The sequence below is a fragment of the Alligator mississippiensis genome, chromosome 1, assembly GCF_030867095.1.
Source record: "Alligator mississippiensis isolate rAllMis1 chromosome 1, rAllMis1, whole genome shotgun sequence".
Classification (NCBI taxonomy): Eukaryota; Metazoa; Chordata; order Crocodylia; family Alligatoridae; genus Alligator; species Alligator mississippiensis.
In genome coordinates, this window is record NC_081824.1 from 482,434,548 (window position 1) to 482,449,988 (window position 15,441).

A 15,441-nucleotide genomic window follows, 5' to 3' on the forward strand; every position below is an offset into this window, starting at 1 on the left:
ATTGTCAGGCCACTCCAAGGGGATATTGTGAGCACAGCTCACCAGTTGTCAGTCCCAGCCCATGAAATGCACTGGAGTCTTAACCCAGTCATGTACCTGTGCTGTAAGGAAACAGCTGTGAGACAAAATAGGTAAGGGATATGTGGTTCACTCATCCTTCTTTGGCTGGTGGATGAGAAAGTGCTACCTAACAGCTATCGATTTATAAGCATCATTAAAATGATTATGTAGAAAAGATATGAATTTAAGTCCCCATTAATGTGCTAAACATCCCCTTCCTAATGTAGGCCTTCTGATGCAATCTTTATTATGTGATTGCAAGAGACCGTTTACTCAACTTTCCTCTAAAAAAAAAAAAAAATCTAGGCAATGAATGGCAGGATGCAAAAACCTAGCACTGAAAGGGTTAATTGAGGCTGGAGGCAGGAGGCGATGCAGGCACATCTGAGCATAGTCAGTCCCAGCTGGCTCGGGGCTTCACAGGGAGGCAACATAAATATCTCCTCCTCGGAGTGGCTGATCCCCGAGCATATCCAGGCAGGGAGTCCTCACTCCTGCTGCACCAGGACACAGGTGAGTTGTCTGCATTCAGGACAGCTCTTTGGCATTTCTTTTACAATGCTGACTTGGTATTTGCAGGAGGACACTGATCAAGAGTCCGACAAACTACATACATGCACATGCACAGACATGCACACACACAGAGAAACCAAAAATATCATATCTCTCTCAACAAATCTATAAAAAAAATAGGGTGGTTTTTTTTGTTGGTTTGTTTGTAAATTTGCTATAATTTTTGACCAGTCAAAAAATATGCAGTCAATAGAACAATGAATTGACAATATTTAACTGGCCGATGGACTGGCTCCCCAACCCTACAGCAGATAAATTGCTTCTTGACTGCGAGCTCAGAGGTCCAGGCCAGAGAGCTATATGACCCATGGCACAGAGCAAGGCAGCCCAGCCACCTCCATCCCCAGCACACACAGCTCTTCTCTACCTGGCCCCAATTTGGGGGATTGTTTTGGGCCTGAAGAGAGGAGGAGCCAGGAGCTCCAGAGGTTTCAAGGTGCCTGCGGGAGCACCAGCACAGGGTAGTCAAGACACCCCCCTTCAATGGGAAGAACCAAGTCCTAGGAACTAGCTGAGTTTCCCTTGGTGCTTGAAGAAGACACCACCAAATGCAGAAAGGACAGCAAGGGACCAAGACCAGCCCCTTTGGGGAGAGGTTTTCACTTTTTTACAGAGCCCATTAGTCACCATCTGAGCCCTGACCTTTAGTGTTGCACGTCCTCACCAAGTTGCTCAAGAGCAGCTCTAACAAAATGGTCTGGTCTGTCCATGCAGAACATAACAAAAAAACTACATTTCTTCAGTAGTATTCTTGGGAAAATATTATCTTTCCTTGTTTTTGACACATTTCTTATTGGAACAGTTCTGCTTTTTCTGTGTATTATTTGGACCTGTTAACAAGTTTTTAAAAGTTTTAATTGATAGTTCACCGTTCAGTTGACCAAACTTTATTTGACCGATCAGATACCCAACACTAGTTTGAAGAAGGGAGCTGATCCAGTGATGTGCAATGCACCCATCGAGATGATGATGTCAGAACAAACCTTGCACTTTATGTGCAAACAATTATGGATCTTATATTGAGAGCTGTGGAAAAGACTGAGGGGTGTTCAGCATCATGCCTGTTGCTTGTGCAGCTCACAGGCTTGTGTGCATTTTGTTTCCCCACACAAGTCTGACAGCTCTCAGCCTGTGGTCCCGGGTAGGATTTATGCTTTTAGCTTTGCAAATCAGTGGTTGGACCCTGGAAGGCAGCGCCCGTCATGCCTGCAGGGATGTGTCTGAAGGTGTCTAGGGAAGCTCTTTGCTGGGAACTAAGGGAAGCTTTGCAGGCACATCTTCTGGGGTGAGGAAGATAGGGACAACACTGCTGCATCTCCCGCTGTTGGTTTCGGCAGTCTGTGCAGCATCTGGGAAAGCAAACATCTTCCTTCTGCAGCTGAAACCCTGTTGAGTGGGAAATTGTCCTTGCAGCTCTTACTTTTAGTAATTTAAGTAGGGATTAAAAAAGATGGGATAGGCCCAAAGAGTCTGATGAGCAAAGGGCAGCCTCTCACACTCTTGGGGAAGGTGGGCATAAAGAGGTAGTGCACCGTGTTAGTTTGAAATAAGGCACAAGGCAAGATACGTATGCACCTTACATCAAGAAATGTTTGGACACTTTAAGAAGTGTTTGGATGCTAATCTTGCTTGGATCCTTTTGTGCTTGCCTGGCCCCAATCCCGCCCTCGTCACCATGCGTGGCAGTGATTCCAATCCCATTCTGGCTGCCATGGGCAAGCCGGGGGTGAACCGGGGTCGTACCGGACCCGTCTCCGGTGCACGCGGGCTGTGGCCATCAGCCCGGACACGCAGGGTGGGAGAAACCGCGGGACGGTCTTGTGCACGTGAGTTAGAATTAGTCACGGAGGCATAATGGTTGATTGAAAAGATTGTTTACTTACACCCAAAGATGGTATCGGTGTAGGCTGGATAAGTTTCCAGGCACAGCTCCCGCTTGAAACCTCGTTGGAGGACTCTGACAAAACGATTGCTCCCACGGAGTTTGCTAGGCTCCGTGGGTCCTGTTTAGTTGGGTTTGAAAAGTTTCCCCGGAGTTATTCAAGCTCCACGGGTCCGATACATTTTCCCCGGAGTTTGCTAGGCTCCGCGGGGTCTGAAATTACAGGAAAGGGTTACGTCTAGGATTGCGCTCGGTGATGGGGAGAGGCGAGAAGCAAAAGCTCCATAGGCTCAGTTCTATTGCCTCTCTTGCCTGCTTAGGGGAGGCGTGCCGGGTCCGCGAGGGTCCGCAGCGCTTGGAGATCTTCACACAGAATCTCTCTCTCCTCCCTCCTCCGGCTTGGGCGGAAACTACCCAAGCCTTATGTACAGCTAGCAAGCCAATCGCTAGCCGCCACGTGTGCCTAAATTAGGAGTCGGCCAATAACATGGCGTGGACCCTAATACAAATGGCGGGAACTTCTTTACAGCGTGTATCACTACGATGCAAAAGAGATGCACACTGCAAAGAAGCTGCAATTTGGCGGGAAATCCCCCGTTGCTCCAGAGCTCTCTCTAGCAACAGAGAGCTCTACCATGCAAAGAAAGCGACAAATTTGGCGGGAAATAATTTAGCGGTGCCGAAGCGCACACACAAACAAAAATCACAACTTTGGGTTGTGACACCTTTGACCCTTGCTGACTTTCTGCCCTGGGGCAGGGGGCTGGACTCAATGATCTCCCAAGGTCCCTTCCAGCCCTGATGTCTATGAAATCTTGCAGACTAACTATAAGTGATACATAAGAGTACATGCTTTTGTGAACTCAAGTCCATCCTGGCTAACAGAGCCAGAGGGGTGGGTTCAACTGCACGGCACAGCACTCCCCTTTTCCTGAAAAGTGAAGCACCATGCACTGAAGATTTCCAAATCCACATATAAAATCTAAGGAATTAAGAGACTAATGCATATCTAGTGGCCAGTCAGGCTGAGAAATGATGTGCCGACTTGCCCAAAAGTTTGGAAGAATTGGAGCCAAAAGTGAAAGGGGGTGGGGGGCCTGAATACTGTGTCCCAAAACTGAACACAAGACTCCAGACATGGCATCACCAATGCCAAATAGAGGGGAAGAATCACTTCCCTCCTACCAAGGCAGCCCAGGATGGAATTATCCTTATTCACAACAAGGGCACACTGCTGGCATATATGCTTTGGGGTATGTTGGCAAAACAGGTAAGAAGTGTGGCCATGGCTCCAGCACATATAGTTGAGCTTTGGCTCTGGACTTACACCAAAGTCCGGGCTTTAAACGAGTATCTAGTCATTTAAGAGGAGTTAGTGATGGCTGTAGGTAGTGCTAGTCACATGACTGGGAGCCTTAGGCACACTAACCCAATGAGCCGCATGGACCTAACTTTGGCCAACTTCATGGTGCACTCGTGGTTAGCCTGGTTTCCGGTTCTGATGCTGGTGGAAATGCTGGGCATACCATTTTGTTTGTGCCATTGCTACAGGAACTGGTGAGTCTTAGCCACACTAGCCCAAGGGTCCACATTGGCCAGGTTAGACCTCGGACCAACTTCATGAGGCACTCATGGTTCTCCTTATTTCAGGTTTTGTTGGCATTTCTATTTTTCCTTCTATCCAAAGAGACGTAATATTAAATTGATCATTCATGGGTTAACGGGGAGGAACGAGACTGTGGTAAGGAAAATAGAAGTACCACTGACTTTGAAAGGCAGCAATATGATCAATAAAGAATAAAAGTGAGTGGGACAAGGGAAATGGCCCTGTCCTTCAAATGACAATATCTACAACTCTACATTGCATTTCTAGGATGAGGTTTGCAAAAACCCCTCAGCCCTTGCTTGACTGCTTCTGCTAAAACCAATGGCAAAATCCCTGTTCAGATACTTGGGGGAAGAGTCGATTCATCTCTGAATACTTTAAAATGCCCCACATAGTTTGAATGCCTATGGGTCTTTCACACCTTTACTTCCTGTGACTTTGTGTAAGTCGCTGTCCTGAGAATGGGGCTAGATTTCAAAGTGAGGAACCTGATCCTGTCTTGAGCGATTCATTTCTTTGCATGTTTCTAACTAATTGACTTGGTGCTTCCAGGAGAGGTCATGGTTGTTGCCAGGGAACAAGAGCCCTTTCAGCCCAGCCTGGAGACGAACGGCCAGTCATGTCAATGCTGAATGCCAGTACTCCCTTCCACCCTGCTGCCTTCCTCCTGGTTGGGATCCCGGGCCTGGAGGCCACCCAGTTCTGGATTGCCTTCCCTTTCTGCATCATGTATGTCATTGCCATGGTGGGAAATGTCATTGTCTCCTTCATAATAAAGACCGAGCCGAGCTTGCATGAGCCCATGTACCTTTTCCTGGCCATGCTGGCCATCACTGACCTGGTCCTGTCCACTTCCACCGTACCCAAAATGCTGGGCGTCTTCTGGCTGGGCTCCAGGGAGATTGGTTTCCATGCCTGCCTCGCTCAGATGTTCTTTATTCACACCTTCTCATCAGTGGAGTCGGGCGTTCTCATGGCCATGGCACTGGACCGCTATATTGCTATCCGCTACCCTCTCCGACACTCCAGCATCCTCTCCATCCCTATGACCAAGACAATAGGCAGCCTCGTGCTGACACGTGGGGTCCTCTTGATAAGCCCCTTCTGCATCCTCGCCAGCCGGCTTCCCTTCTGCGGGCATCGCCTCATCTCTCACTCGTACTGTGAGCACATGGCTGTGGTGAAGCTGGTGTGTGGAGATGCCAGAGCCAACGTTGTGTATGGCCTATTTGTGGCATTCATGGTGGCAGGCTTTGATGTGCTCGTGATCTCTGTGTCCTATTCCATGATCTTGCGGACAGTCATGAGGCTCCCATCCACCGAGGCCCGTCTCAAAGCTGTCAGCACCTGCACTTCCCACACCTGTGTCATCCTGGCGTTGTATGTCCCAGCCCTCTTCACCTTCCTCACCCACCGCTTTGGCCACCACATCCCACACCACGTTCACATCATGGTGGCCAATCTGTACCTCCTGGTGCCCCCAGTGCTGAACCCTATCGTATATGGGGTGAGAACCAAGCAGATCCGGGACAGGGTGAACCGTCTGTTCCACCCAAAAGGGGTCTGAGTCAGGCTGGGTGGGGCGGGGGGTTGACAAATGGCATTATAGCGTCACTACTTACCAGGGTCATTGTTTCATGGAGCTCTTCAAAACTGCCCTGCCCTTCATAAGAACGAGCATTCACTGGGTCAGGCCATTGCCCATCTAGCTCAGTGGCAGAGTTTGCATGTGGAAGGGAAGGCCAAATAGGGCATATCCACAGTTTTCCACTCTGTGCCCTTGTCCCATTGCAAAGGTTTAGGATATTTTTATTCATATTCTGCACTCCCGTCTCATATTCAGTACCAGGAAGTGGTCTAATCTACTGGACTCCAGAGCCCAGCCTCCTGAACTGGGCCGCCCAAATAGCTTCCGCAAACTTTCCATAGCACTGAGTTTGACACATTGTTGTGAAGTATAAGCTCATCTTGCTAGTATTAAACCTGCTACCCTTTCCTGTGTGTCCCGTAGTTCTAGTATTTTGACGATTGTTAGGATGTTTGTTCATGTGTGTGTTCATGTGTGCAGGTGGACTGTTTGTGAAGGCGTGCATTCAAGTGTGTGCTTGCCATTTCAGTGCTAATATCTGCACCCTGGTTACTTTGCAGCCCAATGATGTATGCATGTGTCCCAGCTGCCTGTGGAGGGTTCCTGATTGAGAGTATGGTCGGGGGTGGAAAGGTAAGAAAGATTTATTAACTTAACTAAAACAGAACTACACGTAGTAACAAGACAAACAATGACAGATAAAAGCAATTTACATCGGCAACTTATCAGCAGTCCCCTCAATTGCCTGATACACAGCAAGCTTCTCTTTCCACAAAGTTCAGCGAAGTCAGGCTTTCCTGAATGACACTGTCCAAAGGGGTACCAGGAAGCACCCTGGAATGCAGTCCTTGGGCTCCTCGAGATCCACGGGCCCACTGATCCAGGCAACAGCTAACTAATCCTTTTCACAGAGCTCTGTCTTCCTACTGAATGGTTTCCATATATTTCAGCCAATTTAAAGCTTCGGATTGGTTTTGATAACGTACAACCACTCAGATTTCTTTTAGTTCAACTGTCCTTAGACTGACCAATTAACAGTACAAGCCATGCATTCCTTTCATAAGGTAATTTTAAATACACCACAGGGCCTTACTACTTCAAGGCTTTGCTAAATTTACTAGGCCTTACTTTATACAAGGCCTCACTACATCTTAGATTTAATTAGGTTTTTAGCAACAACATATAGCTTAATATCTAAACAAATACAGGAAACACTTTGTCTAATCTTCATAGGGCCTTCAGCAAGCACCTTTATCACACAGACATCATTTCAGCTGTCACAGCATGTAGTCATATTTCTCAATTCATTAAACAACGAAAGGAAGCCATGAGACCCCGTGGTGTGGGATGCCCATCAAGCAGGGACCACTATATATTTAATGTCATGAGTTGTTTCTAGAGGTCCCAAGCATGCTGGATTCTCTCCAAATACAGAAAGGAGTCAGTGCCTGCCTGGAGAGCTTCCTGTCCAAGAAGGACCACCCAAAGAAAGGAAGAACGATGTTTTAGTATCAGCACTTTAAAGCCTTGGTCTGGCGAGACTAGGCCTCTTTCCCAGGTCACTCAAGGGGGTTGTGGCAGAGGCAGGAATTGAATCCTGAAGTAGGGACTTCAGTTTCCTGAGTCCTGGGTGATTGTCTTAACCAGAAAATCTACCTGCTGCTCCAACTGCTAGCTGTTCCCATCTTCATCCTCCTCCTCCTCCTCATCATCATTATCATCATCATTGGTACTGTTGTTACAAGGATGATGAGTCTATTCCTGAACCAGGAACTTCTGAGAAGTTGCTTTACGTTTATTTCTCATATCTAGAACAGCAACCAGTAACAACTACACAGGTATATAAAAAACAAAACAGACTGTGGGCTGGCAAAGTCCATGGTTGGGCTGGTTGGGAAATGGCTAAGTGGTCAAATCCAGAGAGTGGGTCGGGTCTGCATCGTCTTGGCAGTGGGTGGTCAGTAGTATCACACACGGCTTGGTTCCTGACCCCAGGCTGCTTAACATCTTTATCCACAATTTAGATGAGGACGTGGAAGGTGCACTGCCCAAGTCTCTGGACGATAGTAAGTTATGGGGAAAAGCGGTCCCACTAGAGGATTGGATCTACGTGTACCTGAACAAGCTGGAGAGGTGGTTGGAGCTTAACTGGATGTAGTTCAATGAAGATAAATGCAGAGTGCTTCATCTGGGAAGAACTAACCAGCAACATGAAGGTCGGTTAGGAGGAAATGTCCTGGCCAACATGATTAATGAAAGGTACCTCAGGGTTATGAATTATCACAGGATGAACATGACCGCCAGTACAACACTGTAGGCAGCAGAGCTAATAGCACACTAGGATGCGTTAGGCAATGTGTCGTGAACAGTGCTAAGGAAGTGATATTTCCTCTCTACTCAATGCTGGTGAGAATACAGGTGGAGTCCTGTGTCCAGGTCTGGGTGCTGGACTTAAAAAATACAAAACGCAAAAACATAGACATACCTGCAAGGGTCCAGGGAAGGGCCACAAGAATGATGAAGGGCCTAGAGGACAAAAGTTATGAGGAAAGACTAAGGGATGTGGGGCTGTTCAGCCTGGGCAAGACAAGACTGAGGGGGGACGTGGTGGCCATCTCCAAGTGTGTAAGGGGTGAATATGAGAAGCTGGGAGATAAACTGTTAGCTAGGATACCCCAGGGGAGGACAAGGAGCAGTGGACATAAACCATTAGAGGATGGTTTCAGGTTGGATGTAAGCAAGAACTTCTGCATAGTAAGGGTGACCAGAATCTGGACTAGACTGCCCAGGGACATGGTGCAGTGCCCAACCTTGGAAGTTGTCAAGAGGAGACTGGACAACACCTTCTGCTGGGATCATTTGATGTCAGCAGTATTCCTGCCAAGGGAAGAGGTCTGGACTCAATGATCTTTTGAGGTCCCTTCCAGCCCTTAGTCTTCTATGATTGTGTCACAGAGAGATTTCAGATGTCTAAATTCGGGATCTGAATTCCTCCCTGGTACCTAAGGAGTCTAAGGGCCATGCTGCAGTGACACAGAGGATTTTTTACCTGCAGGTAAAATGCGATCGTCCCCAAGACGAAGCAGTGGCAACATTGCATGGCAAGGGTAGGGACTTTCATGCCAGGAGCGAGGGGTATCTCCAGATGGTTTTAGGGAACACTAGTAAAGCCCTTGTCAGACCACTCTACGCAGGTAATATGAGCACAGCTTGCTGGTTGTCAATCCCAGCCCTGGGGAAGCACTGGAGTCTTCCCCCAGTCGTTCACTTCAGCTATCAGAAAACAGCTGAGAGCAGAAATTAGCAAGAGGATGGGCATTTCACCCACCCTTCTTTGGCCAGCCCATGAATTAAAAAAGTGCTACTTAACATATTTATCACCATAAGCATCATTATTATATAGAAGATGCGTGAATTCAAGTTCCCCTTGCCATGTTAAATGTCCTCCTTGTGCAGGACTTCTGATACAGTCCTTTATTATGTGACTGCAAGAGACTTCCCTCAAATTACCCCTCTGGAGAAAAATCTTGGCAACGAATGGCAGGATATTCCTAGCACTGAAAGCGTTAACTGAGGCTGGAGGCAGGAGGAGATAACAGGCACATCTGAGCATAGGCTTAGGGCTTCACAGGGGAGGCAACATAAATGTACCCTCCTTGGAGTGGCTGATCCCCGTGCATATCCCAGGCAGGGAGTCCTCACTCCTGCTGCACCAGGACACAGGTGAGTTGTCTGGGTTCAGGGCATCTCTTTGGCATTTCTTTTGCAATAGCAGGAGCTGTTGATTTTTTTTCTTGGAGGAAAACGCTGATCAGGAGCAGTCCTACATGCTCCTTTCACACACACACACACACACACACACACACACACACACACACACACACACATTGCATGCACTTCATGGAAACACAACCACAAACACTACACAAGCACAACATAAGAGGCAGAAGGGGAAGAGCATCTTAAAGCTGTTCAGGATATCAGGGTTGGGTATTTGACCAGTCTAATGAATTTCAGTCAATTGACTGGCCAAATACTAGTCCAAACTTGTAAGAAAAAAAAAAAAAAAGCAAATAGACTCCCCGAAAACCACAAAAAGAACACATTTTTAATAAATATATGTCAAAAAGCAATAAATTATATTTCTTGCAACAAAACTACAAAAAATATAGGGCTGGGGGGGTTTGTTTGTTTTGTGGGGTGTAAATTTTCTACTATTTTTGAACAGTCAAAAATATGCGGTCAATTGACTGCTCAGTTGGCAATACTTGACCAGCCAATTAGCTGTTTTCCCAGCCCTACAGTAGATAAATTGCTTAATGAAGGTGTGCACAGAGATCGAGGCTGGAGGGCTATATGCCTATGGCACAGAACAAGGCGGACAGCTTGACTGTATGTTGCCAACTGTGTGCACGGTACTTTGTTCTAGGTGGGGTTTGTGCAGCTGATTGAAGCGTGCACTAGGGCTAAGTTTAAACCAGGCTGGCTTTGTTCCATGCTGATGGCTTCAGCCAAGAAGAAGGCAGGGTAGATTTGCACCTGATAGACTAAGTAAAGTAGCAATATGGTCTCTGCTATAGAAAACACTATGCTGGCTAATTGCATGACGTTGCACTTCTAAATGACCAAGCCATGTTTGCTAAACCCTGTCAGGTACAAATATTACCCTTTTACCAGTATAAATTAACAGAAACCAGTCCATACCCATAAGAGAACAGAAGTTCAGCACACAAACTGGATTTAAAAAAGGCAGAAGCAGCCAAAAGATGAATGTGTGCTCTGTCTAACCAGTAGACACCACTCTTCTATCTGGTGGCAAATGCAGCTACCAAATGTAGGCATGATTTCTTAAAGCACATTAATGCATGTGTAGTAGGCCTGTGCAAATAGGGGACTATTCGATTTAGGTTCTGATTTGGCCTATTTGGATGCCAGTTATTTGATTTGGAGCTCCGAATCGGTTTTCAGCTTCAATTTGGCTGAATCGTCTCCAAAGCTTTGGAGACAATTCAGAGATTTGGCCATAGGGTATAATGGGGAATCAGTGAAATCCCTGTGTTGTTTTTTGTCTGATTCTGATGAAACTTGCAGAGCTGGTAGTGTCTGCTCTTAGCATGAAGTCTACCAAGTCTCAAGGAGATAGGTGTAGGGGTTTCAGGGAAAATGCACCTCAAATTCTTGAAAGCAAAACTCATGTCACGTGTGTGTATTAATTCACAGTGGGGTGAAAACTGCAGGAGTGGCATCCACTGGAGCAGTTTCTGGGAAACTGCACCTCAAGCTGCTGACAAGCAAAACTCATGATGTGGATGACACTGTGTGTGTGTTAAGGCGTGGTGGGGTGAAAACTGCTAGTGTGTTAGCCCCTGCTGCAGCCTCGAAGCCTGCCAGCTGTCAAGGAGATAGGTGCAGGAGGAGTCTGGGCTCTGGGGCCCTGCACCTCTGGCTGCTAACAGGCAAAATTTGTGATGTGGGTGGGTGGCACTCTGTGTGTGTTAAGGTGTGCCGTCACTGGTACTGGGGCCTCTGTACAACAGATGGCAGGACAAAAATAACTTACCTGGCTCTACACCATTAGCATCCGCAGCAGCATCCAAGGTACCCCCACAGAACTGTCATGGAGCCTTTCTTCTTATAAAGGAATTAACAGCAAGAACTAAAAATGTTTTGTTGTGCTGGGTATATGATATTACTCATGGTGTGTGATGATGGCTTATCTTGTGTTTTTATGTCTATATGTTTATTATTAAAAAAAAAATGAAAGCTTTTGGGTTGAAAAACCCTTTGTTAAGCTGAGGAAGTACGTGCAGTTGGTGTGTCTCGTGGTCCTGGATGGAAGGAATAGTAGAGAAGCCAGAGGCTGGCCTGGCACGCAATGCAGGCAAGAAAGCCAGTCAGTGACAAAGGAAATTGAGGCATCGGGGGGTGAGGGACAGGCTGGTGGGGGACGGGGGAGGGAACGGGAAGGTAGCAGTGCAGTAGAAGTGCTGGCACACTGTTGGCTCATAGGCACACTGTTGGCCTTTATGCTTTTTAGAGTGGTAGCAAAACAGGAAAGAGGTTTGGCCATGGGTCCAATGCACAGGGTTGAGCTTCGCTCTGGACTTGCACCAAATTCCTGGCTGTACATTTGTGTCTAGTCATTTGGGAGGAAGAGTCAATGGTGGCTGGAGGTCATGCTGGCCACATCACTGTGAGCCTTACACACACATGGCTGCATGGGCCTGGCATTGACCAACTTCATGGTGCACTCGTGGTTTGTCTGATTTCAGGTTCTGTGGCTGGAAATAATGTTGGGCATAGCATTGCTGTTTGTGCCAATTAGCTACAGGAAGTGGTGAGCTTTAGCCACACTAGCCCAAGGGGCCAAGCTAGTCCTTTGACCAACTTAGTCAGGCACTCACAGTTCTCCTGATTTCACGTTATATTCTCATTTCTTTTTCCTTTTCTCCAAGGAGAGGCATCATTCAATGCAACGTTGATGGGTATTACGGGGTGAAATGAGACAGAAATAAGAAAGGGGAAATCAGAAGTACCACTGACTTTGAAAGGCAGTAAATGTTTCATAAACAATACATCTCAGCTGGCCAAGGGAAATGGACAAAAGACAACGATACAATACTAGCATCCTATCGATAGGATGAGGTTTGCACAAAACCCTCAGCCCTTGCCTGACTGCTTCTGCTAAAATGAAGGGCAAAACTCCTCTTAATTTACTTGGGTGAAAAGCTGATAAATCTCTGAATGCTTTGATATGTCTAACGGTGTTTGAATGCCAATGGGTCTTTGTCACCTTTAGTTCCTGTGACTCTGTGTAAGTCAGTGTCCTGCGAATGAACCTGTATTTCCAAGAAAGGAACTTGATTCTCTCTTCAGTGATTCACTTCCTCTCATGTTTCCTGCTAATTGATTTTGTGCTTACAGGTTCTGGGACGCTTCTTCCCATGGAAAGAAGTCCTTTCAGCCCAGGCTGGAGATGAACAGCCTGTCATGTCAATGCTGAATGCCAGTACTCTCTCACACCCTGCTTCCTTCCTCCTGCTTGGGATCCCGGGCCTGGAGTCCACACAGTTCTGGATCGCCTTCCCTTTCTGCATTATGTATGCCATTGCTGTGGTGGGAAACATCATCATCTTCTTCATTATAAAGACAGAACCGAGTTTGCATGAGCCCATGTACCTTTTCCTGGCCATGCTGGCTATCACCGATGTGGTCCTGTCCACCTCTACCCTGCCCAAAATGCTAGGCATCTTCTGGCTGGACTCCAGGGAAATTGGTTTCCGTGCCTGCCTCACTCAGATGTTCTTTGTCCATGCCTTCTCATCGGTGGAGTCGGGCGTTCTCATGGCCATGGCACTGGACCGCTTCATTGCGATCTGCTACCCTCTCCGGCACTCCAGCATCCTCTCCATCCCAGTGACAATGGCAATAGGAAGCCTTGTGCTGACACGTGGGGTCCTCTTGTTGAGCCCCGTCTCCATCCTCGCCAGCCGGCTTCCCTTCTGTGGGCACCGCCTCATCTCCCACTCGTACTGCGAGCACATGGCCGTGGTAAAGCTGGTGTGTGGGAAGGTTAGAGCCAACATCATATATGGCCTATTTGTGGCTTTCATGGTGGTGGGCTTTGATGTGCTTGTGATCTCTGTGTCCTATGCCATGATCTTGCGGACAGTCATGAGGCTCCCATCCACCGAGGCCCGTCTCAAAGCCGTCAGCACCTGCGTTTCCCACACCTGTGTCATCCTGGTGTTCTACATCCCAGCCCTCTTCACTTGCCTCACCCACCGATTTGGCCACCACATCCCACACCACCTTCACATCATGGTGGCTAACCTCTATCTCCTGCTACCCCCCATGCTGAACCCCATTGTGTATGGGATAAGAACCAGGCAGATCAAGGCCAGGGTGATCCGTCTCTTCCAGCTGAGAGGGATTTGAGCCAGGGTGGAGGGTCTTGCAGATGGGGTGCTGACGTCTGTACTCACAGCGGTGTTTGTGTACCGCTGTTGTGTTCTCTGTTTCAGGAGAAACTCCTTGTCTGTGCATGGAATTCCCCAGGGCCGTTGTATAACGGAGCTCTTTAAAACTGTTCTTCCCTCTTTAAATGTGACCATTTGATGGATCAGACCATAGGTCCACATGGCTCAGTGCATTTCCCATCTAGCCCAGTGGCAGATTATGGCTGCTGAAGAGAGGCCAAACAAGGCATAGCCAGAGCTTTCCACTCTATGCCTCGCTCCCATTGCAGAGGTTTAGGGCAATTGTATTCAGAGGCTGCACCCTATGGGATTTGGTACCTGGAACTGTTCTAATCAGTGAGTGGCGATGCATAGGGGATGCACGGGGTGCACGTGCATCCTCTGAGAGCATTGGTGCACCCCCTGACCAGCTGTGGTGTTTCCTTTCATAGATTCATAGATGTTAGGGTTGGAAGGGACCTCAAAAGATCATCAAGTCCGACCCACTGCATAAGCAGGAAAGAGTGCTGGGTCTAGATGACCCCAACTAGATACTCGTCTAACCTCCTCTTGAAGACCCCCAGGGTAGGGGAGAGCACCACCTCCCTTGGGAGCCCGTTCCAGACCTTGGCCACTCGAACTGGGAAGAAGTTCTTCCTTATGTCCAATCTAAATCTGCTCTCTACTAGCTTGTGGCAATTGTTTCTTGTAACCCCTGGGGGCGCCTTGGTGAATAAATCCTCACCAATTCCCTTCTGTGCCCCCGTGATGAACTTATAGGCAGCCACAAGGTCGCCTCTCAACCTTCTCTTGCGGAGGCTGAAAAGGTCCAGGTTCTCTAGTCTCTCCTCGTAGGGCTTGGTCTGCAGGCCCTTGACCATACGAGTTGCCCTTCGCTGGACCCTCTCCAGGTTATCCGCATCCTTCTTGAAGTGCGGCGCCCAGAATTGCACGCAGTACTCCAACTGCGGTCTGACCAACGCCCTATAGAGGGGAAGTATCACCTCCCTGGACCTATTCGTCATGCATCTGCTGATGCACGATAAAGTGCCATTGGCTTTTCTGATGGTTTCATCACACTGCCGCCTCATGTTCATCTTGGAGTCCACTAGGACTCCAAGATCCCTTTCCACCTCTGTGCCACCCAGCAGGTCATTCCCTAGGCTGTGGGTGTGCTGGACATTTTTCCTCCCTAGGTGCAGCACTTTGCATTTCTCCTTGTTGAACTGCATCCTGTTGTTTTCTGCCCACTTGTCCAACCTATCCAGGTCTGCCTGCAGCTGTTCCCTGCCCTCCGGCGTGTCCACTTCTCCCCATAGCTTTGTGTCTTCTGCAAACTTGGACAGAGTACATTTCACTCCCTCGTCCAAGTCACTGATGAAGGCATTAAAGAGTATCGGTCCAAGGACCGAGCCCTGCGGGACCCCACTGCCCACACCCTTCCAGGTCGAGACCAACCCATCTACCACGACTCTTTGGGTGCGACCCTCTAGCGAATTCGCCACCCACTGGACTGTGCAGTCATCCACATCACAGCCTCTTAACTTGTTCACCAGTATGGGGTGGGATACCATATCGAAGGCCTTCCTGAAGTCTAAGTATACGACATCCACCCCTCCTCCTGTGACCAGGCGTTTCGTAACCTGGTCATAGAAAGAGACTAGGTTGGTCAGGCACGATCTGCCCGCCACAAACCCATGCTGGTTTCCCCTCAGCATAATTTGTCCTGCCGGGCTATCACAAATGTGAGCCTTGATAATTTTTTCAAAGACTT

At 48.0% G+C, this 15,441-nt stretch overlaps 2 protein-coding genes across 2 annotated transcripts; both read left to right on the plus strand.

Annotated features, from left to right (window-relative positions):
- Positions 1-4,740: 4,740 nt before the first annotated feature.
- Positions 4,741-5,688, plus strand: LOC132250339 (olfactory receptor 52R1-like). Its single transcript, XM_059726994.1, has one exon. The coding sequence runs from the start codon at positions 4,741-4,743 to the stop codon at positions 5,686-5,688; it is 948 nt and encodes a 315-aa protein (XP_059582977.1).
- A 7,011-nt stretch (positions 5,689-12,699) lies between these two features.
- LOC132250340 (olfactory receptor 52R1-like) lies at positions 12,700-13,647 on the plus strand. The gene has a single exon (XM_059726996.1). The coding sequence runs from the start codon at positions 12,700-12,702 to the stop codon at positions 13,645-13,647; it is 948 nt and encodes a 315-aa protein (XP_059582979.1).
- The last annotated feature ends 1,794 nt before the right edge of the window (positions 13,648-15,441 follow it).

Excerpts from the sequence above, each read along its gene's own strand:
- LOC132250339 (XM_059726994.1), top strand. The coding sequence starts at position 4,741 with ATGTCAATGCTGAATGCCAGTACTCCCTTCCACCCTGCTGCCTTCCTC.
- LOC132250340 (XM_059726996.1), top strand. The coding sequence starts at position 12,700 with ATGTCAATGCTGAATGCCAGTACTCTCTCACACCCTGCTTCCTTCCTC.